At 44.1% G+C, this 26062-nt stretch overlaps 1 protein-coding gene across 2 annotated transcripts in view; it reads left to right on the forward strand.

The window, feature by feature from the left end:
• The window catches only part of ATP10B (ATPase phospholipid transporting 10B (putative)), a 103544-nt gene that overhangs the window by 56104 nt on the left and 21378 nt on the right, over window positions 1-26062 (forward strand). For both annotated transcript variants that reach the window (XM_053301768.1, XM_053301769.1), the window contains 7 exons: window positions 626-878; window positions 1853-2070; window positions 11140-11319; window positions 13952-14540; window positions 18324-18430; window positions 20005-20131; window positions 22856-23040. In XM_053301768.1, coding sequence (XP_053157743.1) covers window positions 626-878; window positions 1853-2070; window positions 11140-11319; window positions 13952-14540; window positions 18324-18430; window positions 20005-20131; window positions 22856-23040 — 1659 coding nt within the window. The remainder of the gene's footprint in view (window positions 1-625; window positions 879-1852; window positions 2071-11139; window positions 11320-13951; window positions 14541-18323; window positions 18431-20004; window positions 20132-22855; window positions 23041-26062) is intronic.

Consider the following 26062-nt stretch of genomic DNA (forward strand, 5'->3'; position numbering starts at 1 on the left):
ACAGAAGGAGGGAAGCAAGTGCAGTGGAGTTTTTATATCAGGTACAAACAATACAAGCCCATCCTTAATATAGACCTTTGTTAAGATTAATTCCAAATTTCAGATGGAAGTGCTGGAAATCTGTAGTCATATACTGTATCGCTTATTATGTCCAGATATTGTTACCATATATTGTTGCTCATGTTCCAATAATATGAGTTTCTATTGCTGCACTTGGCATAATAGGTTTTTTCCGGCTATAGCTGACATGGGCTGCACAGCTGTGCTCTCAGCTTGTAATATGAATCTGCTTATATTAAATATAGGATGAAAGTTTTTTGGCTCTCCCTAGCAACTTGTGTCAATGGGCAGATCAGACCTCTCTCTTTGGTTCTCTTTCATGGGAGTCTGGAGGTCCAAGGGCTTCCGTGGCACAATCAGTGTATCTGGGGTGGACAACAGGGACTATGCAGGCATTACGGCTGTTAACCTTTATCTGCTGGCCTTTTATTCAGGAAAAACTGCTTCTTTTTCTTCTCCCTCCAGGAAGTCTTGTTACAGCAGCCAGCATGAAATCTAGCTGGTACTGAAAGTAGAAGGGCAGCAACATGGAATGCCTAACATTCTGGGAAATGTTCTCTTTCAGATTTTAATCCCCATTTCCGTCTATGTATCCATCGAATTCGTCAAGCTGGGACAAACCTACTTCATTCACAATGATATCGACCTTTATAATGAAGAGCAAGACTTGTCCATACAATGCCGAGCACTAAATATCACTGAAGACCTGGGGCAAATTCGGTACATATTCTCTGACAAAACAGGGACACTGACAGAGAATAAGATGGTGTTCCGACGGTGTACCATTAACGGGAAGGAGTTTTCACATCAGGAAAATGGTAAGAGGTGTGCACGAGCACTTTAAGCATGGGCTGAACTGCGTGTGGAACATAGTCTCATATAATCCTGAAGTTGCCACAGAAGTCAGATAATCTCAGCTTTTCTCCTTTTTCAAGCCATTGTGGAGAAAGCATGTGTTCAGCTTCACCTCTGCCCTGCACCAGAAGCATTCCATGCAGGGGGCAAACTGTACTATTAGACCATGAGAAGGATGGCAGGTGTGGCAGCTGAAGAGGGAGGGAGGGAGGGAGGGAGGGGGCCAGCCACACCGTGCAGACATCCGGCAGCACATGTGCCCCCAGCAAGCTGCCCTCTTCCTGTCCTGGCCCTCCCCTACCTCCACAGCTGTTCACTGTCAGCCTCTGGCATGCACACTGATTCTCACCTCTCCCCACCCCACCGTCTGCTCCCCCTCCCCCGCATTAATGTGGGCCTCCACTTGCACACAGGAAATTGTGTTAAATTGGCAGTAGTTGGGACTACTGGCCTGTTGTGGTTGTGCGGGCCAGAGGCCTGTTCCAAGCCTGAACAGTGTGCAGGCAAGTCTAAGTTGCTAGCCAGGGTTGCTGGACTCCTGGTGGCGATGAATAAAGGGGCTTGGGTTACTGTGTCTTGGCCTGGTCCATTCGGATGGCTGGGATGGAAGGGAGGAGCGCTGTATGTGTGTGCTCCTCTTTCACACATACACTCTGCACTGCCCACATGCCTGTGGTAGGAATAGGACTGTAGCCATCGATCTCTCTAGAGGAGGTCTGGTGTGAGGTTAGTCTCACCACAGGCTTTCCTTCTTCCATATGCCCTCCCTCCCCTGACCAGGCCTCTTATGCCTTTAGGCCTCCATGCATGGCATGTGCAGTGGTCTGTGCTGCTGCCCCTTTAGTTCACTCTCTGCATGAAGCTGCAGAGAGAGATTATCTTGGGTTAGGTTTCTTTGGCTGAAGAGCACATAAGTCTTTATTTTTCTCTCTTCTAGCCAAGAGATTGGAGACCTATAAGGAGCTGGATTTTGAACATGATGACGGGGCAGAATGTTTGAGTCTCCCTTCAAGTCAGGATAGAGACACAGTCACGTGGAGAGGCACTAAGCGCCTGAGGAGGTGTCAAAGTGCTCGGGCTCGTTTTCAGGGTCATGCAAGAAACAGATCTCTCGGCCAGATCTCTCAGTCTCAGGTGGCTTTCAGCAGCAATATAGTAAGTAACTCTTTGGCTGCCTTAAATTGTGAGGCTCTGCTGCATACAGTTTTGGGGAGTGAGGATGACCAAGGGGCATAAACAACACTCTACACTGTAACTGCTGTAGGCATAGCAAAATACAGGGCTGCACCGTAGTTGTCAAATGCACCAAGCAAAACTGCTCAGAGAGCCTTCAGCAATGTACATATAGGGTTCTGATACTGGGGACCCAAATTTGGGCCCTATGACATAAAGGCTAGAGTAGGGGTTTCCAACCTGTGGTCAGTCATGTTGCTGAACAACAACTCCCATCATCCCCGTCCACAGTTGTGGCTGGGAATGATGGGAGTTGTAGTTCAACCGCACCTGGAGTGCCACAGGTTGGGAATCCCTGGCCTAGAGCAAGTCTGTTTTCCATTCCCATAGTCAGTCATGTGACTTGCCTGGGGGGGGGCCCTAAGGCAGTGGGCCCCCAGACAACTGTGTCCTCTTGCCCTGTTATAGTTACGCCCCTGCCTGAGACAGCTGACCCTGTAGAACTAGAATTTCATATCACATGGGGAAGTAGGGAGTACAAAAGAATATGATTCTGGTGGGAAGCTCAGCAGCACCACAAACAAACTGAGGAGCAGCACCAAAGGGGGAAAGTGGGCAAAGTGCATTTCTGGGTTGGTGAGCTGTGTCCCATATACTAGATTTCTGAAACAGAAATGGGGGGCAAGTGGGAGGCAATTACTTTTGCAGGGGGCATTCTTCTCTCCTCTCCCCGAGCCATCATTGAAGTTAAAATGAAGTGATCGACTTGTTCACATAACATCTAAAACTAAACATATCATGTAGGTATCAATGATTAGATTATAGCCCCAAGGCTTCACAGCAAAGGTTAAAAAGTTGCTTGAGTTAAATTTTATTTGTGTTAGGAACATAGGATACTGCCATATACCGAGTCAGACCATTGGTCCATCTAGCTCAGTATTGTCTACCCAAACTGGCAGCAACTTCTCCAAGGTTGCAGGCAGGGACCTCTCTCAGCCCTATCTTGGAGATGCCAAGGAGGGAACTTGGAACCTTCTGCATGCAAGCATGCAAGTGCTCTTCCCATAGCAACCCCATCCCTTTAGGGAAATACCTTACAGTGTTAACACATGTCTCCCATTCAAGTGAAAACCAGGGCAGACCATGCTTAGCAAAGAGAACAAGTCATGCTTCTTGCCACAAGACCAGCTCTCCTCTCATATGCATAATTTTCAAAATGAAAGGTAATGGGACTCTTAAGTGTTTCTGAACATTGTATCCTCTGATGTAGGACACCTGCCTCTCCAGATTTGTTGGGGTGGCTATACTTCCTCAGTGGCAAGAGAGAGAGATGTTCTCTACTATTAACTGAAAATATTTGAAGCTGAGACCTAGCACGGAAACAACTGGGTGCTGGTGAACTATGGTGCAAATTAAGTCCCAATTAAACTAGAACCCATGAGCACATAACAGCAGCCACCGATTTAAAAATGAAAAGTTAAAGAAGCCTACACAGCAGCATATAATTTAGGTTCTATCAAATACCCATTGTTATTTATATAAATGCTAGGCAAACAGCCTTCTTGGTTCCTGCTAAAAGATAACAGGTGCGCCCCAAAGGCCAATTCAGTAGACTGTGTTGATTTTTGGTTACTAAATGCCAGGTTTCCTGCTGTTTACGTGCCAGGCATAAAAAGCAGTGCCCTCAGGTAGATTGAATCATGAAAACTGAAAAATGTAGCACTGCTGAGAAGACACCCGCTAAAGTTTAGTTCAACATCTCCTCCAAACATCTGCCTCCGGTGTCGGTTGCCAAGAAGACCGATAAGCAGAATAGCAAGTGTCCTATGCTGAACTTGAGTAGGAAATATTTCTACCAATAGCTGTTCAAGTAACATTTTAACAATTCAAATGTAAATACTTGTTTTTTAAAAGTGTAGGCAGTAGTATTGCTCCGTGGATGCATTCAGGGAGCAATGTCTATGCAGCTGAGTTGGACAGTATTTTTCTCATTCTGCTGTACTGCAGCGCAGTCCACTGTCATAAGCAGCTTTTAAAATTCCCTGAGGTTCATGTGATAGTGTTGAGGTTTCCATTTGACATGGTGAGAAAAAAAAGCCACCTGCATTCACTCGGCTCTCATATTCACAGTTTCCAAATTGGCTGCCATCTACCAGCCACTTCTGTCCCCTTTCTCTGATGTTGCAGGATTGCCACCTCCTATGTGGTTGCTCTCCATGCCAGTCCTGGTATGCATAAATTCTTCCAACGGGCCTAGTCTCGGCAAGGTCAGTTCTTCTACATGGTCTCTGTGCTTTACACGGTTGGGCTTTGCACCTGCGCAGAGATCTCTTCGGAGTTATCCAAGCTAATTTCCTTCCAGTATAGGTGGTAGCTCCTCCCTCTTCTGGTAACATCGTGATTTCCTTCCTTCAGTCTTTCTTTGTCCGCTGACAGACTGACACCAATCGTGAGTTGCTCCAAGCTAAAACAAAGCAAAAACTTGTATATCCTTCCTTCCTACTTCCCAACCTCTAGTTTCAACCTCTCCTTTTCCCTATTATTGTTTTGTTCTTCTATTCTTTTCATTAGCGGTTTGCTTTTCTTCACTTTACCCCCCCCCCAAGCCACTCCATTGAAGGGTCAACATTTTACCCTCCCGACAGCTGCTTATGGCCAGCAAAACAACTTTTAAACCTTGTGCCCATTGCAGGGCCAAGCTCCGTTCCACAGATAAACAAAGGCTTTGCCTCTTTTGCCTCAGCGAGGCTCACAGGGTGGAAATTTGTGCATTCTGCGCCAAATTCACCAGACAGGCCAGAAAAAGATGGGCTTCTCACTTGCATTCTTGGCTCTGGGAGCAAGCCCTCAAGTCTTCACAGGCAGCTTCTGCCTCTTCCACCATGCAGGCCTCTGTGGCCTCAACCCCACTTTCATTGGGCTCACAGCCCCTTGCCTCAGCCGCCACCAATTTACCCAAACTTGGTGCCTCCTTATGGCCTTCAGAGCCCGCTGCTTCCACTTCTCTTGATTCGGCAACCCCCACCAGTGCTGCTGCTCAAACTATGGCCCCTCCACCCTCACGATCGAGCGCCTCGGCCATGGCCACCAAGAGGGAAAAGAAAAAAGAGGCAAAACAGCCACTGCCCAAGCCTCTAAAGTGCCCGGCACCTTCCTCAGAAGCTTCCGCCCTACATAAGCTGAAAAAGAAATGCAAACTATCAAGCCATCAAGCAGCATCTCAGTTAAACAATTAGCCCTACCCTCTCAAACCTGAGGATCAAGGTCTCAAATCTGAGGTCGATCCCCTAGATACCAAGGAACCTCTCAATACCAAACTCAGTACCGAGGATCAATTTTTAGAAACGAAGGATAACTTCAAACCCGAAAACCAGTCAGACCATGACACTGCCCTAGAAGAAGAACTCCAGTATGGAGATGATCTCCCATTTGAGGAAGTGGATTTACAATCCGAATTTGAGTCCCTTTACCCTAGGTGCCCACACCCAAGCTCATCACGAGCCTATACTACCAATCAACCACAAGAGGACTCTCACCATATCAACCTCTATTATGCCAATTGTAGACGCCTGGCCTACAGGTCCTACAACACCATGACCTCTTGCCCTAGGGAGCTTAACCCATATGAAATCTCCCAATGGTGCTATGCCCACATGGAACAGCCTTACAGGCTTTCCAGTCGCAGCTGGACCAGTGGGACTACCAGAGACCCCACAGAGACCATTCTCACTCTCTGTGATGTGGCAATTTATGTCCTCCTCAAGGTCCGAATCCATCCATGCCACCATCTGTAACTGCACCCAGACAGCCTAGGTCGCTGGACTCTAGGTCACTGGACTCAGGGACTGAAACAGGGAGGCCACGATGTCTGCCTATACTGGAAGGAAATTAGCTTGGATATCTCCAATGAGGTCTCTGTGCAGGTCACCAGTGGGCCAAACCTCAAGCCACATCCTCAAGGGCCAAACCTCAAACCGCCACCCTCATCTTCAGATCCAGAAGTATTTCCACTAGATCAGATGCAGGCCCCTCCTAATCCACCTACTCATACCATCACTACTCTAAATCTGACCCCAACGGACCCGTTGGAGTTCCAGCCTACTCAAAGTACCAAAGAAACCTCAGGTCAGGATACTGAAAAGGAGGGGGGTGCCCAGTCATCCCAACTGGACATCCCTGGCCTCTTCTCCCATTGACCTCCTAACTGACTCCAAACCAGGATCTCCTTCAGAGGATTACAAGATCTGTGCAGATTACATCTTCTGCATGGTAACTCCCTTGGTATACCCCTTGCTCAACAAAGCAAAGCCAGAACAGACCCTCTATTTGGCCTCACAGAGGCGGACACACAGGCCCCTATCTCACTCCCAATGAACGCTGCCCTCATGGACATCGCTGAGACCTGCTGGTCATGACCAACTTCTCTGCCTCAACCTAGAACCGTTTAGAAACCTTCTGTAGGGTACACAGGAGGTTTAGAAACCTTCTTCAGGGACGGGCCTTCTCTGCTGCACCCCTGAAGCTTTGGGATGTGCTCCCTGATGAAATAAGAGCCTCCCCATCTCTGACAAGTTTTAAAAAATCTTTAAAGACACATCTGTTCATCCAGGCTTTTAATTAAATGCCATTTTAATAGTTTTAACATTGTTTTAAAATATGGTTCTAAAATTTTAAATTGTTGTAATGTTTTAACTACAATGCCACCCTACAACACCACCCTACACCTAACTCTGTTGTAGTGCAATCTTCCATGTCCAAGAACAGATTCTGCTCCACCTCCTCACCTCCAGACAAGGAGGGTAGAAAATTGGACACATCTGGCAGACATCTCTTCTCTATTTCTGCCCTACATTTCAAGTTGGCTAATTACCAGGTTTACAACGTCCATAGCCATCCATCAATACTCATGGATTTGCTCTTCCGGCCAGGCCTACAATGCCCGATCCCAAATTGAGAATCTGCCCTTTGATGGCAGCATGCTATTTAAGGGGGACGGACGGATGAAACACTGCGAAGGTCCAACACCTTTTCAGTACAGCTCATTCCAAGAGCTACCAACCATCCACTCAACAACAGAGACCAACCAGATGGAATCACAATCAATCTCAGCAACCTTCTATTCAATACCACCAGAGTGATCGCTCCTTTCGCACACCCCAGTTTCAACCTTATGGGAAACACTGTCCATATAAGGAGCAGTGTACACCACCAAATAAAGCCAGACAGCCCACCACCTTCACCAAAAAACCAGTGACCCTTCCCTCCAGTGCAGGTGGGGGACCCAACTGTCTCCCTACCTCTTGGCATGGGAAGCCATTACATCAGACTCATAGGTCCTCACAATAAAAATAATTGGGTATGCTCTTAAATGCCCACCCAACCTCCCCACTTTAGTTCTCTAGGTCACTGGACTCAGGGAGTGAAGCAGGGAGGCCACGATGTCTGGCTATACTGGAAGGAAAATAGCTTGGATATCTCTGCTGAGGTCTCTGTGCAGGTCCAAAGCCCAATCATGTAAGAGCACAGATGATTACTAGAAGAACCCAAGTTATAGGCAAGCAACCCCCATCAGGGGCCCCACCACTGACTAGAGCTTCTGAAGCCCCTGAAACTGGTTATGTGACCCATGTGTAGACTGCACAGTGAATTGCCTGCCTGATGCAAAGGTTACAGACATCACACAGCGTTTAGATAGGCTGTTTGGCAGTATTGGGGAGGAATCAGCTGTCTTGGTGCATGTTGGCACCAATGATGTTAGGAAATTCCAGGGAGGTCCTGGAAGCCAAATTTAGGCTGCTAGGTAGCAGATTGAAGTCCAGGACCCTCAAGGTAGCATTCTCAGAAATGCTACCTGTTCCACATGCAGAGCCAGTGAGACAAGCAGAGCTGAGGGGATCTCAATGCATGGATGAGACTGTGGTGCCAGGAGGAGGGGTTTAGATTTGTTAGGCACTGGGAAATATTTAGGGACAAGATGAGCCTGTACAAAAGGGACAGACTCCACTTGAACCAAGATGGAACCAGACTACTGGAGCTTAAAATGAAAAAGGTTGCAGTGCAGATTTTAAGATGACGCCTGGGGGATAGCCTACAGGAGCTAGGCAACATCCAGTTTGGCAAATGCCATCCCTTAAAGTGCAAAGGTGTAAATGCTTCAGATAAACCAGAAGGGAACGGAGTAGAACCAGATAAAAAGCAGCCAGAAGGATATGCTAACCAGATAAAGAGATCAAATGGCCAAAAGAAAGATAGCATACACTAGGTAAGAAATTCAACATATTGAGGAGTTTGATGAAAAGAAAACTGAAAGGGAAAATCAAGAGAGTCACTTCACTCCAGAATGCATGGAGTTTATTTAAAATCATAATAACAGAAGCCCAGTTAAAATGTATACCAAAAACGAGGAAAGGTACCGCCAAGTCCATGAGGATGCCAGCAGGGCTAGCAAGTCAAGGAAGTTATATAGAGGAAGGAGATTTCCTTCAGAAATTGGAAGGTCTGACCAAATGTAAGCAAGTGTAAAATGATACATATTGGGGCAAAAAAAAACCCAATTTCACATATACTCTGATGGGGTCTGAGCTGTCAGTGACTGACCAGGAGAGGGATCTTGGGGTTGTGATGGATAGCTCATTGAAAGTGTTGACTCAGTGTTTTGCAGCTGTGAAAAAGGTCAATTCCATGCTTGGAATCATTAGGAAGGGGACTGAAAATAAAACTGCTAATATTATAACACCCCTATACTAATCTATGGTGCAGCCACATTTGGAGTACTGCATGCAGTTCTGGTCACCATATCTTAAGAAGGACATTGTAGAACTGGAAAAGGTGCAGAAGAGGGCAGCCAAGACAACTGAGGGGGAGACATGATAGAGATCTATAAAATCATGCATGGTGTGGAGAAAGTTGATATAGAGAAATTTCCCCCCCCCCTCACATAACACTAGAACCAGGGGTCATCCCATGAAAGTGATTGCCAAGAAATTTAGGACCAACAAAAGGAAGTACTTTTTTCACCCAACTTATAATCAGCCTATGGAATTCTGTGCCACAAGATGTGGTGACAGCCAATAACCTGAATGGCTTTAAGAGGGGTCTGGACAGCTTCATGGAGGAGAGGTCTATCACGGCTACTAGTCTGAGGCCTATAGACCACCTCCAGCCTCAGAGGCAAGATGCCTCTAACACCACTTGCAGGGGAGTAAGAATAGGAGAGAGGGCATGCCCTCAGCTCTTGCTTTCGGGCTTCCTAGAGGCAGTTGGTGGGCCACTATGTGAAAGAGGATGCTGGACTAGATGGGCCTTGGGCCTGATCCAGCAGAGCTTGTCTTATGTTCTTATATTGTTATGTTGTGCTGGTCTGTTATCATAATAAAGGAATTGATTGATGGATTGATTGATGTTTCTATGTCATAGCTGATTGAGTGGGAGGGACAAGGAAGAGGAGCAGCATCTGCCACACTTGCCTGCCCTACAATTTCTTCACCACTGTCATCACCCACCCACATAACATCCATCCAACAGTGATTTTGGAAGCCCACACTCTTGCTGCTGCTGCTGCTGCTCACTAAGCAGACTGCCTGCCCACTCTCTTCCTCTGGGTGCTAAAGAAGAATAGCAGGAACAGAAAGCAATCAGGCAAAACCACTTCTGATTAGGTGGCAGGCAGATTGCAGCAGTGAGAAGGAAGCTGGGCAGGTGGCTTCTCCCCCTTTCACTCACCTCACAAATGGCAACCACAGCTAGGCAGCTATGAAGAACAGCAGCAACAGCAGCCACTGCTGCCCCATGCCAGGAGCATGTTGTCTTAAAGTAAAGTAAAGTGTGCCGTCGAGTAGGTATCAACTCCTGGCCCCCACAGAGCCCCGTGGTTGTGCTCTGCAACCTTTTTTCTTTTAAGCTCCAGTAGTCTGGTTCCATCTTGGTTCAAGTTGAGTCTGTCCCTTTTGTACAGGCTCATCTTGTCCGTAAATGTTTCCCAGCGCCTAACAAATCTAAACCCCCTCCTCCTGGCACCACTGTCTCATCCATGCATTGAGACCCCTCAGCTCTGCCTGTCTCGCTGGCCCTGCACGTGGAACAGGTAGCATTTCTGTCTTTGGTAGAATACAGGAGGGGTTGACCATTGCCTCCTCCCACAGAGTATGAGATGATGCCTTTCAGCATCTTCCTATATCACTGCTGCCCGATATAGTACCAGCAGAGATTTGAACCGGCAACCTTCTGCTTGTTAGTCAAGCATTTCCCCGCTGCACCACTTAAGGTGGCTGGCTACCACTGACATTTTAAAAGGGCTAACAGAGAGCATCTTCTGGAGGGGTCCCTGTCTTCTGCCCTCAAAAATATCTCTGCTGTCACAGGCTGACATCCTGATTAGTGAAGCACTGGTATAATGGGAGAAGCACCAGTGCTTTTGAAGAGTTTCAGATGAAGGGTGTGTGTGGTGTGTGTGTGTGTGTGTGTGTGTGTGTGTGTGTGTGTGTGTGTGTGTGTGTGTGAGAGAGAGAGAGAGAGAGAGAGAGAGAGAGAGATTTCAGTTACTTCCCCTTTTCCCAGACGCCCTCTGCCTCACCCTGAAATATATCCCCGAGGGCTATGTAACCCTCAGGGACATATTTTTGGGTGTTACAGAGCACTTTTTGAGGAATGGGAAGTTGCTGGAATTTGCTCCCACCACTGAGCCAATAGTGGAACTGAGTTAGTTGAACTTTTCACGCTGGTGCTCCTTCTCCCATTATATCAATGCTTCATTAGTCAGGATGTCAGCCACAGTTAGCAACCATGCAAGTGACACTCAGCTGCTTGGAAAGCTTTGGAACTATGCAAGCTAATGGGTTAAAAGTAAAATTCTTTAACTGACAGACAGCCTACCTGTTATATACGTAATATGTTTGATTCTCTGTAGTTATACTGCCTTCTAGTTATTGCTTATGTAATGCTATAATGCATTACAGAGTCTTCACAAAGACTCTAGAAAGCCTAGCAGAAGGTGCTATTTTTCACACCGTCCTACGCATGTGGTGGATTTTGACTGAGTAACATGTATTCCAGGAGAAGGACGTGACCCCAGATAACAGGCTGTTGATGAAAGTGAGAAATGCATCATGCCAGCTCGAATCTTTGACATCGTTTATGTCTGCAAAGACCACCTCTTCCATCACTGACTTTTTTCTTGCCCTGACCCTCTGCAACACTGTTATGGTCTCCACAGCAACTGAACCAAGACAAAGGGTAATCACACTTTAACTTCACTTTAGAAAACAAGGTGGTGGTTGTTTTAAAAACAACAACATTGGATTTAATAAAACAGTTGAGAGCTTTATGGTGACAACTATCTACGGAGTAAAAAAGGAAAACTACTTCTGTATTTCATTGCCAGTTTTGTTTTTCCTTTGGCCTTCAGTAATTCCACTCAATGCTCTCTCAACATCTGTCTCGTTTCATATCTTTCTGCCTAACTACTTACCCTGGTGGCCCTAAGGAATATGCTAATTTGAAAATGAAATCGTATTCCCCTATATTTCTTGATTATGCTGCAAACATCAATTGATTAATTGGCATGATTAAATGATTAAAGCCTTAATTGCAGCTTTTAAATGTATTCCTATTCATTAGGCTAGTCATTTCCTTTGTAGAACAGACTCTTTTCATGCTCTGAAAAGTCCTCTTGTTTGAGCAAGGCATATGGAGCTCAAACCAAAGAAAAAATGAAAGCCCACATTTGGATGTAGCCCAGTCACCTCCATGTCTTGTGAAAGGGGGTTTAGAGCATTATGAATCGGCTATGAACACTCTTGGGGCTGGTATGGACAATACGTCTGAGTGGGTCCCACCCACACCCACTGTTAGGGATATACATGAGCTTATCTCGCTGTCCTTCTCAGTGTGCCATACTCCTTCTCCTACTCCTATGTGAGGAATGGGTCATCCAAACTGCCCCCTCACGTATAATTAAATACTACATTATTTAAATCACATTTGCAGGAGTAGTTTAGATAACCCTCCCCTTCACAATTAAGGGAATGGGAATAGGAATGGGAATGGCATTCCAGGAGGGGGAGCAGGATATGTTTACCCCAGATTATGTGCAGTTGGGGCCAGTTCAAGCATCTCATTGAAAGCGGAAGTGTGGGGTTTTGCCCTTTGCTTTGGTTTGAGCTCTATATTCCTTGGCTCAAACAAAGGTAATTTTCAGAACGTGAAACAACTTTGTTCTACAAAGGAAATGACTAGCCTTTCCACTCTACCTTAGCAAGATGGTAAGGCTGTTCTCATGAGCAGCCCAGCCTTGGTTAGGCTGTTCGTGTGCAGCGCCATGATCCATGCAGATCCCGACACTGCCCGCCCACCTGACCCAGCTTTTAGCCTCAGCCTTTTACAAAGGTTAAGGACACAAGCGCACTCTTAGATCTGGTTACGAGGTTGGGTTAGACACAGAAATGTGTTCCTAGAGCACCTGTCGCACGGGGGTATCCCCCAGTGCACCACGTTCATCATGTGGTGCATTGTGGGCTACATGGAGGCTGGGACACATCATCCTGGCCTCTGGAGATCTGCATTGCATATAGCAGTGTGTATCATGTGGGAGTGCAGTCCACTCTTCCCACCACCGCTGGAGGATCGTCTGGGGGGAAGGTAATTTTGGTGCAACCTTCCCTCTACCTGCCCTCCCAGACCATGGTTCATTCAATGCACTGTGGTTTGTTGGACCAGTACACAAATCTATGTGCTTCTCTTTCCCCTTCCCTCTCCTCCTCAACTCAGGCACAGAGCCATGATGAAGAAAACCTGGCTTGTTAAACCCCACTGGGCGTTTAACATCCAAACCCAAGAGCTGTGGTTTCACTATGGCTTACAAATCAGAATATTAAACCAAGTCCTAGTTTCCTATCTTAGTTAAGCCACACTTAAATCACAGCTCCTAGGCTCAGACAGCCTGGAGAGCTGTGGTATAGCAAGCCAGGATTCCTTCACACACAAGGTAAGAGGGAAAGTGGAGGGAGAAAGAGTACATGGGCTCAGCTGGTCCAAAAGACAGTGGTTTGTTGGATTGCCTGAACTAGGCCACTGTCAGACAGTTGCCTCAGAAATTGCCAGTTATATGGACAACTTGCGAATTTTCAGAACATTACCAAGTCATAAATCTGATTTTAAAACCAGATTTAAGAATTTCCTCTAAAGTTTAGAGAACCCTTCTTTCTCTCACGCCAAGATGGGTACCTGCTAGGTAAAAACCTGCCCCTTGCATGTCCAATCTTCCATGCAGAAGAGGGAGAGGACCAGAGAAAAAGCTCACAGGTTCGGAATACAGTCCAAAGGCCACCCTTTGACCACTTTGGTCTAAATAATGAATGAAAAGAGTTTTTCTTTTTTTTAAATTCTAAGTTATCACATACTTAAAATTAGATGTCACAATCATTTAAGATCACCAGAAAAGCACTTTTAATATTTGCAAACTTAATTGGTTAATTAACTGAGTAACCAGTTAAAAGCCAGACAATTTGTCAATGTAAACCATCTGTGGTTGGCAGCCCTATTCTTTATATATTTATTACCTCCCAAATGGTGATGTATCCAACTGAATTCTCTAATTATATTTTCCTCTTTAGTTATCTCAGTACTTTTGCAAAAGAGTTTCCATCTCTAATGCAAAAAATGTGAACAACAACAAATACTCGCAGTCTAGATGCCAACTCAAGGCGCCCCTTGTTATAACTGGAGACATCACTTGGCATATACTCCTCTTAAAACGAATGTGTTGCATGATGAACAGCAATACTCTGGTGATTTGGAGACACACTGCCGTGCCTTGTACTGTATAATTTCAGCTGTAATTAATCCTAGTCTCATCTTTTCTCTCAAGGTGACTACTCTATCACTGATGAAACCATCAGGAATCTCCCTGGATAAAATTCACCAGCTGTTCCAGCGGCTAAAGCTGGCAAGCTTCAGCCAGTCTTTCTCATCAGCTCAATTGAGTTCAGCCTTAGGAGAGAGTTCTAATACAGAAAGCACGAGAGTCTGTTCTGATTCTAAAACAAGCGATTATTTTCCTACCCAAAGCTGCTCCACTTTAATAGATGATGACGGCTTTCGCAGAGCCTCAATAACTGAGCAAGAGGCCTCAGGGATCAGCGGTCCCTCACTGAATGTTAACCAGGCAGGTTTGCAGCCAGAATTTTGTTATGAAGCTGAGAGTCCAGATGAAGCTGCCCTTGTCCATGCAGCCTGCGCTTACCAGTTCACATTAGTAGCCAGGACTTCTGAGCAAGTGACTGTGAGGCTTCCTGATGGTTCCCTTTTGACCTTTGAGCTCTTATTCACTTTGGGATTTGACTCCAACCGAAAACGAATGTCTGTGGTGGTAAGGCATCCCCTTACCAATGAGATAATCGTCTACACCAAAGGGGCTGACTCTGTCATTATGGACTTATTGGAAGACCCTGCCAGAGGTAACTTCTGCATTTGCCAATAAACTGTTGACAATACGTAGACTGGATAGCATGAAATACATATCTGGTACACAGGATTATTTTGGTAGCACAAATCTTAGCACCACAAGCGTTCCTACTGCAGATCAGAGCAGAGATGTCTGCGTAATTTGGGAGTGCTTAGCATATAGAATAACCTAATTAGAATTTGCAGAAAGCCTACATTAATGGCTTTATGTGCTCCACAGTAATAGCATGAGAATCTTGCATATTATGATACTGTAACATAAGGGGAAAGAGGCACTGTTACTGGGCAGCTAACTGTGGAGATCACAATCTAGAGAAAACTGAGCACACTTTAACAAGTCCCTTTGAACAACTTAAGTGCTGAAGTCATGTTGGTATCAGTATGATTTAAGCCAGCATAATATACAGCGGTGACAGCTCTGCTATAAAAAGAATGCTCATAATGGTCCAGTTCAAAAAGGACATTAAACCAGGGGAGCATAAGTTCAGCCCCTCACCCACCACGCACTGCAAATGAGGGCACGTTTTCTCTTCCACTTTAAGAGCAAAATGCTGATCAACATTAACTATGAACTGTGGCTTGCTTACCTAATGGAAGTTAGAGCAAACCAGGATATCAAACCACGATCAACTCATGGTTTGATATCCTGTCATGTTCTAACTCTAGTTAGTTAACAAATCACAGTTCCCTGAGCTCCTATGTAACACAGATCTGTGGTTTGCTCTTCAAGTAAAAGTGGAAACATTCACTCTCCTTCTCTCACATGAAAGAGAGGGGAGAAGCATGCCTGTCTGTGGCTCCCCTAATCTCATTCATATAGCACAAAACCATGATTCAGTGTTTATTTATTTATTTTTATTTGATTTCTATACCACCTTTCCATAAATGGCTCAGCGAGGTTTACACAGAGTTTTGTATCTGCACTGGGCCACTGGGTCCTTCAGCTGCAGAGTAAGCCTGATTTCTATCTTGTTTCCCAACTGAAATGACCTACATGTGAAATAAGCAGATCAATCACTGGTCAGCTGTCCATCTTGCCCTGTCTTTCTCTCTAATCTATCTATGTACCCCCACCTTTTGACCAAGCTCAAGGTGGCTTACAGTGGATTGCAGCAACAACAAAAAGCTCACATATACACATACACTTAGCTTAACTGCCCTTGGTCCCCAGGTGGAGCAGAGAAAGCAGGGAAGAGGGAAGCAGGCTCCCCACAGCTCTTCTTCCTTGGCTAATGCATGGGGTCAGACTGCTCACACCCTAGCCATGATGTTCTTCCTGAGACGCAGGGGGTGCAACTTTCCAGTGGCCTGGCCCTTTAGCCAGTGGCTAATAGTAGTGGCCACGGGATGCTTTCTTTGCTATCAGCCTTCTGTATTTTTAAAAGGGTCATATGTATATCTGTTCATTCATTTGTTCATTGTTTTATTAACAAAAATAGGAAACATTTTAAAGTACAACATTCCGGGAGTTGGAGTGGGGAAATTTCTTTAACATCATGGGCATTAGCAAATCAGTATCACACATGGCCAGCTTCTTCTGCAAATATTGAAGAATGAATTTGAGTTTTGTTCCAGAGCTCATACCTGGGCGCTTTCCAGATTACACATTATAATTGTTGCTCTACGTATTTGCTAAGTGTGTATCCGTACTAGCTGTGCTTTGATACCCCCATGCATGCAATGACAACAAGGTGCTGTCCACTTATTGGAAGCCTTCATCTGAGTTTTATCTTCATGTTTTTGTGTTGCAACATTGCATGTGCAGTCTAAAAAAAATAGCTGTATTTTCCCATTTTAGGAGCAATTTGACATTTCAGTATCTTAATCTCCTCTCCGCTTTTGAAAGGATCCTTAAAAAAACAATTCCTGGGTGCTCTTGGGCAATGGTGCATCAGTGCAATTTCCTTTTTATTTGCTTTTCATTTCTCTCCCTCCTCTGTCAATGTTAAACTCATTGTGATTATAGTTCTTTTTATATGTCTGTGATTATGTTTCTTTTTGTCCAGCTGTGTGTGTGTGTTCGCTCAGCTTTTGAAATGATCCTTTTAAAAAAAAATCCTGAGAATTCCTGAAAATTCCTGAGAAAAAGCAAAATTTATTTGCTCTTGTGCAAAGGTGCATTGATGCAATTTCTTTTTATTTGGTTTTCTCTCCTCTCCCTCCTCTGCTAATGTTAAACCTATTGTGATTATATTTCTTTTTATATTTCTGTGATTATTTTTCTTTCTGTTCTTTTCCTCTTTCAGTTCTTTAATTAGTTTTAAAAACTAATTGTTAGTCATGGCAAGGAATAGTTAAGTTTGCACAAGCTAGAAAAGACTGCTCCCCCTGCAGATGGCTTTGTGCAAAGCCACCCCAAAAAAGGTGTTTTTAAAGCCTCACCATCCCCCGCCTCCTCTGCGACCCCATTGGCCCAAAATGGAGCAGTAGGAGGGCAAACAACAGGAACAGTCCCTGCTGGGACAACACGTTGTTATGGGTGGCAATACGAACAGCCACAGCTGTACCACGAACTATGCAGCAAACAGCTTCCACCCTTTATTTGCGTTTTGAATACGATCCTGTCAAGCCGAAGCATTTTACACCACCTCCAACTGCTGTACAGCTTGCAGTCTGGAAACCACCCTGGAAAGGAAAACTATGAGCCCTTTCTCACAATTTTGTGAGAGGGCTTCAGGGCAGGTGGCAGGGAAGGCAGCAGAAGCTCACCTTCCTGGCAGACAGTCCGGCTGCTGAGTCTGGGTGGGTCAGGGGGATGCGGATCATGCAGCATGGAAGGTCTGTTGTAGCCCAGGCAGCATGGAGGTGCAGGGGCGGGACGCATGATCCCAGCCCCCAGAAATCCCACGATGCACTGCAGAAATGTATGATGCATTGTGGGTATCTCCACTGGCACTCCCGGAGCAGCCAGCACTCGCACATGAGCAGTTAGCCTGAGCTAAGGGCATGCTCGCACACTTAACATCAGCTAACCAGGAGGATCCATAGGTGGATTTGCCACTGCAACGCCGATCAGCTCCCTCTGGTTCTCACAGGCAGCCAATCCCTTAGCTTAGTTGACCTAGCCCAGTCTTGGCTGCTCATGAGAACAGCCTCTATGTTTGGAGAAAGTGCTGTTGGAGATGAACTTCCAGTGCATCGACCTTTTGCACCAACTGTCCTAATGACCACTAGGGGCATTGGGAGTAGAGACAGTGAGTCAGGGTCTCCCTATCTGTCCCTACTCTAGGACCCCTGAACTGACTCTGCAGCACTTCCTGTGCTGAGTCACAATTCTTCCTTTCCTCCTAGAGAGCAGATGGAAACATATCTCTCTCTCTCTCCTTACCTATCCACTATGTAGTCCTTTAGATTAGATATAGGTCTTTCCTGTCTAAGTGTATTTAACCAATAAATATTTAGTGTTTAGTCATGCAAGGATCTCCATGTGTTTTCTTTAAATAGCTGCAATATCCGAACCATCCTCTGCTACCTACTCTGTAACTAGAGTGTGTGCTCATTCCTTAATGCTCTGCTGTTTTACCTATTGTGGGTAAAAATCAACAACCTCTAACAAGTGCTGTGAGTGTGTTTCCAAAGTAACCCTCTTGTTCTAAAAGTGTTATGCTCCTTGATTTCACCCAACTATACACCAGAGTCCATACATGATACACTTACGGAGTTGGAAAGAGATTGTTATTATATTAGTGTGCTTTTGCAAGAATGAGATGGTCATTTTGGCTAAAGCCTGGAATATTCTGTAGCTGGCATAAAGAATATCTGCTTGGGTTTCACAGCTAGTATGACTATGGAAAAGAGGACCAGAAAAATAAGAGCTCAAACACAGAGACATCTAGATTTGTATGCACGAGATGGCCTGAGAACCCTGTGCATAGCTAAGAAGGTAAGAAGCAGTTATTTTTAATTTTAACCAAAATTATTAAATATTTTTTGCTTGGGGAAAAATGGAATTTATATTGATTTTTCAAGTCCATTCCCCTGTGAAAAGATTGTTCCACATTTGCCTTCACAGTCTTGTTTCTTATTCCTTTTAATCTCCTTCCAATGAATTATCTGAACATTCAACTAACTGCACCAGTTCTTTAATCCAACCTTCCACTTCAGCTCTTCTTGTGATTATCCTACCTGTTCCTAATTTAGCGATTCCAAACAAATTCACAATCAAATAGATATTTTCTTATATTTCACATATTAGTTCATTCTAGGGCCTTTTAACAGGAAAATTTAGAACTGCAGGATGGCTGTGTGTTTCACGCACATAACATGCACTGCTACAGCACACGCTTGTGCATTTTCCTTGCCTGTGCACACATGCACTTACTGGAGGCCCATTCCATGGCATTTAGAAAGCCTACAGAGAGTGGGCAAAAATACTCAGAACTGTGACAGCATTACTGCAGAAGAGTGTTATAGTCATTGGTGAAGACTGTGGGGCATAGCAGTGGAGTCTGCAGGAAGTGTCTTTGGCAGTGAGAGGAGCGATGGGCATGCTTGATCAGGGCCTGGGTTCTAGACGAGCCTGGCCTACTCACTCTACTTTTCCCTTTATCATCAGTCACCTTTTACATCAGCTTACATCATACAGCTTGATGTCTTGATTTTTTGCTCTGCACCTTTGGAACTGCACTTTTGCATCTGATTGCACATTTTAAGCATTACATGCTTCATTTAGGCCAGTTCACTGCCATGTATGGTCTGAAACCTGGGGCTGCTTTCTGCAGAAAGCTTTGCTAGAGTAGCACTGGAGAAGTCTCCCATTGAAGTTTGTGGAAGCAGTCCAAAAACTGTGCCAAGGAAATTATGTGTGAATTACAGTCTGTGGCAAGTCAGCGGGAAGAAGGGAAAGGATGTTTATCTGCTAGAGTTCCCATTCACACAGCTTGAACGGAGTGTTTGGGATCATCAATGGGTAGGAAATAGCAGGAGGTGGAGAGTAGGTCACCATGACATAGAAGACTGGCAGCAGCTCACTCTCTGTCCTTTATATGCCTGTGAAATTCACACAGCTACCCTACTGATAATGCTTTAATTAAAGGATATGTTCAGTGGAGCACAATTCTACAGAGAATGCTTACAAAACTAAGGCTGCAATCCTATGCATCTTTATCTGGGAGTAAATCACTTTGAGCCCTGCGGGATTTCCTTCTGAGTAAATGCTCAAGATTGGGCTACTTATATTTTTAATGCTACTTACCCTATGTTATGTAGTAAAAATATTATAAATATGTGCCCAGCATTCTGAAGTAATATTCCGTCAGTGCATGCATACCTTCATGGTTTGTGAGGCTGCACCAAAACAACTCTTGGTACCACTCATCTCAAACATGCATTTGCGGGTACAGCAGGTCTTAAGACTGAGCCATAAGTCAGGTAAACTCATCTGAAATGTTTACTTCAAGCAACCCAGCATGCTGCAGGAACGTATTTTTTCTTCACTGAAATCTTGGTTTGTGATAGGTCTTAAGTGAGGAAGACTTTCGGAAATGGGCTAACTTTCGTCGTGAGGCAGAAACGGCTATTGACAACAGAGATGAACTATTAATGGAGACAGCGCAACATCTGGAGACTAAACTCACCTTACTAGGTATCTTTTAAACAACTCATTCTGGAGGAAAGCATAACTTGGTATTCTTGACTTTTAATGGAATTAATGAGTTACAACTGACCTTAAACACGTTTATTTGGAAGTGTATCTCATCCTTTTTTATTTCTGATACAGGCATTTTTAGCATTGCAACTTATATCATCTTCCTTTATCATTTTGCAAATTATACATGTAGATACAAATACACACATAAAAACACATACATAAAGATATGCACAATAGCTTCAAGTCTGCCAGTTAGGTTATTTATTATTATTTTTTATTTGATTTTTATACCGCCCTTCCGCTATGGCTCAGGGCGGTTTACATGTATTATGTAAAATGGCTCAGGTAATTATGTATTATATAAACTTGCTTTCAATAAGTAATGATGGGCAGCATCCGAACTAGGGATGTGCACAGACCACTTGGTGCAGTTCGATCCAAATTTGGACTGAAGTAGTAGGAAGTGGTTCAAAGCGGTTTGCAGTTGAACTACTCGAATCGGCCTGGTTCATGGCAGTATGGTTCACGATCAAACCAGTTCTGCACATCCCTAATCCAAACTGATGTCATTCTTACACTAAAACATTTTTCTCATGCAATGATTTTTCTCAGTCCTCCCTTTCACTCTGTCACCCCTGATGCTTCCCTAAAAACATGTCCCTAAGGGCTGATGGATCCTCAGGGACATACACTGGAGACAGTAGAGGGAGAGGGATTCGCAAAAATCATTGTGCTCAAGCAACATTCTAACATAAGGGCAGCTTTAGTCTGGATGTTGTCCAATATATCCATGAATACATTATTTTTACTATCTAATTACCTATAACTGCCTTATATCAAAAATTATCTTAGATTATTCTATTCTGTTTTATCACTGTTTTGAACTAGAATGTTTAAGAATCATTAAACATAGCATTTCTTGTAGGCTCAGTTAGGATTGCCCAATCTGACCTATTCTCACTGCCCAAGTGTGTATACATTTGCACATATATAAGAGCAAAGAGTTGAAATGACATAATAGGAAATGCTATTTAATGATGCATTTTAAAATTAAAATTATTTTATTTGTCATATATATGTTATATTACTTCAGCCACAAAATATAAAGTAAGATTTGCACACACCTCACATGCCTGAGTAAAGTTGCTGGAGCCTCTTCTTTCCCTACTTCTATGTACCATATGAACCAGTAAATGTAATATATGAGCCAGTGGGACAACCAAAATCCTAGGCAGAGCTTCAGAATTAGAAATCATCACACTTCTTGGAAGTTCTGTTCAGTGTCCTAAGCTTACTTCCCCAGATGTTAATTTGTTTGTTTAATCAGTGGTGCTCACCCTTTCTGGCAAGTTCACAACATGAAAGAGTGCTACTCTAGTGTGCACTTCAGCTCATAATGCTGTGCACCATGTCTTCATGTAGTTTTGATTGCAGAGTACTAGGGCATGGAGCAGTGCATGATCAGAGAGGCAGACAGAATCCAGGGCCTGACTATGCGACATCAAGGCTTGTGCTCCTGTCCAAGAGTGTTATAAACCTCCTTTGTGGTAACCATGGTGCAAGTTAGCCATCCATGCTTTAGGCAACATAATTTGCATTTAATTTACTGTGCTTATCAGTGCTAATACTAACCTCTGGAAGAGCTGTTAGCCCTCTTTCAGTCAATAATTATCTTTAGTGTTCATTTAGCCTTCTGATCTTTTAAAAAAAAAACATTTCAAGCAAGGAAATGTAATATAACCTTCCAACTCCCTTTGATGAGACAAGGAATTGACTTATTTAGTAAATGTCTTTCAATTAAACAGGTCAGCTTTCACTTAAGTTTTGAATATTTCTTGCGATGATATTACCTCTTGAAAGCTATGGGTCATTATTCAGATAATAATGATAAGGAGAAAACTACTACTTGTGCAGTTCTATGCACTGATATACAGGCACTAGAGCAACTGATGTGCATAGTAAACTGCATCTAAAAACATGATTCTGCATGTATTATATGTTTCTGGCTTGCAGATTGACTTTCATCACAAAGGTTCTTGCATAAACTTCTTGCATATTTTACTTGCAAAAGTAAAATAGCTCCTCTGCATTCTGACCACTGTTTCCACATACAATGAAGGATCTCTGGATCAGACCAATGCTACTGCCATACCAGGGATTGACATCCAGTCTAATGTCACATACACTGAAAAACATTCTGTGTATTCAGTGGGGAGAGAAGATTTTTGCCAGTCTTGCCTTTCCTCTGCAATCACTTCTGCCTCTCAAAAAATATGTACCTGGGAGTCATACAACCCGCAGAGGGAAGGGGAGATCAACAAAAATTGCCCCTCCCCTGTTGCACATGGAACATTTTTTGGCATGCATGGTGTTAGTCTGTATGTCAGCCATGAAATGTGATGTTTCAGCACTGAGTAAAATTAATATTCTTTTGTTTACTGTAGAGCTTTTAATTTCCGAAGCTAAATTCAGGGAGATGCTTATTTGCATTGTAATTATTTACTAGTTATTCAAATGTTGCTTATAAGATGTAAACTAAAAACAGAAAAAATCTGCATTATTGGTTGTTTTATTTGGGGGCCTATTGGGAAATACATAGGTGACATAGGAAAACAGCAGTAATTTTGGTGTTGGTCTAGTTATAGCTCTAGTTATGTGCATGAAATGTGTTCAGCATAGTCAGCAGGGGCTTGGTTCTCATTTTCTGCTTTTAATCAGGAGCAACTGGCATTGAAGATCGGTTGCAAGATGGAGTGCCTGATGCCATTGCTGCTTTCAGAGAGGCTGGAATCCAGACCTGGGTGCTGACTGGAGATAAACAGGAAACAGCAGTCAACATTGCTTATGCTTGTAAGCTTTTAGACCAAAGAGAGACTGTCTTTACCATTAATACTGAAAGTAAGGTGAGTCCAGATTGCCAAGTAGGGATGGCTCTTTGCAATTAGTGCAAAATATAGCTGCTAAATTTCAAACTGGGAACATATCTCATCAGTATTTAAGGAACTTCACTGGCTCCCAGTGCATTCTAAGCTCAATTCAGAGTGCTGGTACTTTCCGTCAGAGCCCTACATGACCTGGTAGCTGAAGGAACATCAATTCCTACATCCACCTCCTGAGATTGTCACTGAAGGCCCTTATCTGGGGGGTGCTGCAGCCATTGGAGGTAAGGCAGATGGCAACAAGGGAGAGGGCCTTCTTGCTGGTGTTGCCTTGATGTATGGAATTCCCTCCCTAGAAAGGCTCACCTGGTCCCTACACTTCTACACCTGGCACAGACTTTTTATTATCTCCGGCCTGAGAGTCGGGACTATTCCCTTGTACTCACAAAAGGTCTCTCTCCATCAGTTCTCTGAAGCACCATGCCAGTGTCACAGCTCAACTATCACACCATAAACCGACAACCTGATCCAGCTACATGCAATACAATGGTGTATTCCAAATATATGCAATAATATCCATTTGAGTATCTCGACTATAAAATTATTGCAGTTACTTTTGTGTAGTCAGTGAGGGTACCATATGTGATACATAATAAATGAACAAGGCAATACTTGGATTTGCAAAACAAGGATATCCAAGCTAAGAATTATCATTATACTAATTAGCTACAAATTAGACATGCATCTATAATGAAAGCTTATATTGGTAAATTGTTCCTATCAGTGCCACAGGCTTGGAAAATTAGCATGTCAGGGTTCCATACATTGATATTCAATTTAGATTCAGCAGTCATTGTGGCTGCTTGTCAGGGGAGGGGCCACAACTCAGCAGTTGAGTCCATGTTTTACATGCCGAAGTTCTCAGGATCAATGCCTGGCATCTGCAGGTAAAAAATTTCAGGTAGAGGGGCTGGGAAAGACCTCTGCCCAAGACTCAGGAGAGCCACTGCTAGAAAAATACGTCAATACTACTACTACTACTACTGATATTTATATACTGCTCTTCAACAAAATTCTCAAAGCAGTTTACATAGAAAAATAAATAACGCATAAATAAGATGTCCCCATGTCCCCAAAGGGCTCACAGTCTAAAAAGAAACATAAGGCAGACACCAGCAACAGCCATGGGAGGGATGCTGTGCTAGGGTTGGATAAGGTCAGTTGCTCTCCCCCTGCTAAATCTAAGAGAATCACCACTTTAAAAGGTGCCTCTTTGCTCATTTAGCAGGGTTTAATACTGTGTAGCTTGAGCATTGATCTGACTCGGTAAAAGACAGCTTCAGTGATGCCCAGATGAAATGGAAGATGATGTACTGATTAAGATGTTAGCATAAAGCTATTTAATAGTGGAATGACTCCTGATTCCTTGCTTATAATGAAATGTAACATCAGGCGCAGAGCCAGCTGAGCAGTGGCCTGCGTCCAGCCCTGCTCGGTGGCCCCTTCCAATATGCCTGTGCACATGACGTCACGCACACTGTGCGCAGAGGCGTACCCAGGGTGGGGCAGGCAGGGCACGTGCCATAGGCACCAGTTGCAGGGGGTGCCAAGTGCCTGCCATGCCCCCGCCCCAAACCACCACAGTTGATTTTTTTAAAAAAAAATTGAAAATCACCCCCCCCGCACGCGCGCCCGCTGTCCTCACTCTGAGTCTGGGGACGGGAGCACGCCCCCACCCAGGAGCCTCCCTGAGCACTGACTTTCGCATTAGTTTCAGGGAGCGTTTGCTGCCTGAAAGCATCTATTCCTCTTTCTCTCCCTGCAGAGAGGGAGAGAAAGAGAAAATAGGTGCTTTTAGGCAGCAAGCCTGCCCTGAAATAGCACTTACATTAGCACTTGAGCACTTGAAATGAGGCTGAAGAGCTCGCTCTGGCAATTTATAGCTCGAGGCCACGCCCCCTTTGCATGTGATGTCATCATGTGACACATCACATGCAAAGGGGGCGTGGCCTAGAGCTCTAAGGAGCCGGAGCGAGCTCTTCAGTTCAATCTCGTTTTAGGGCAGCTGTGTGAAAGCAGCTCTTCAATCCAAGGTGTGTTCCTTAAGTTATTTGGTGACTGGATCATGTAGGCTCACTGTAGCTATTTGATTCTAGTTAGGAGGATAGATGTGAGCGGGCTGGGAATGTCTTCTGTAAGGAACAGCTCCTTTTGTGAGGATTTAAGATCTCATGCGTGATCATAAAACTGCTCAGGATTACCCAGTTAAATCTCAGGCCTTACCTATGGAAATTGCATTAAATTATATTTAACTTGGTTCTAAGTCAGATTCATTATAAGAAGGTGTTGTGACACATAACCATTTGATATTCATGCAGTAATGAAGAGTGACAATAATTGGCTGTATAAGTAGTGTTTGTCAGGTGCACAACTGGCGTCCTAAGTCATAAGAATGCAGACTAAGCAGTCCCCTGGCCTGAGGTTTTCCAGCATGTGATGGCTACTAGTGAGGGATCATTTTAGACTTAAAGACAGCACCTGTTTTGTATTTTTCTGTTCTTTTCATTCAGTTCAACATTTATTGTCAACCCAAGGAAATTAGGCAAAGACCAAACAAAACCCATAGTAGAAATGTGTTTATTATTAATAAAATTGCCATCTCTGGCAATTTTTAAAAAACACCTGAAAACCCATCTTTCCACCCAAGCTTTCCCAGCTTTTAAAAATTGTCTGTCTTTAATTTTATGGCTGTTTTAAAATTGTTGCATTGTTTTAACTTTTATATGTGTTTTAATTGTTTTTATGTTAACCACCCAGACGAAAGTATGGGCGGTATAGAAGTTTAATAAATAAATAAATAAACCCCACTCCCCATCCCGCTCAAATCCAATCTTCCTTTCTTTGGGTGAGCTTTTCTCTGTGCTCTGTTGTTGGAGGGGGTTGGCAAGGGGGAGGCACTTAGCTGTGCTGGCTTGGCCTTCCAGCAGCTCATGGGCACATGGATTTGATTGTTGCAGAAGGATAAACGAAATCTCTCTTCCTCTGC

The sequence above is a fragment of the Hemicordylus capensis genome, chromosome 2, assembly GCF_027244095.1.
Source record: "Hemicordylus capensis ecotype Gifberg chromosome 2, rHemCap1.1.pri, whole genome shotgun sequence".
NCBI lineage: Eukaryota > Metazoa > Chordata > Lepidosauria > Squamata > Cordylidae > Hemicordylus > Hemicordylus capensis.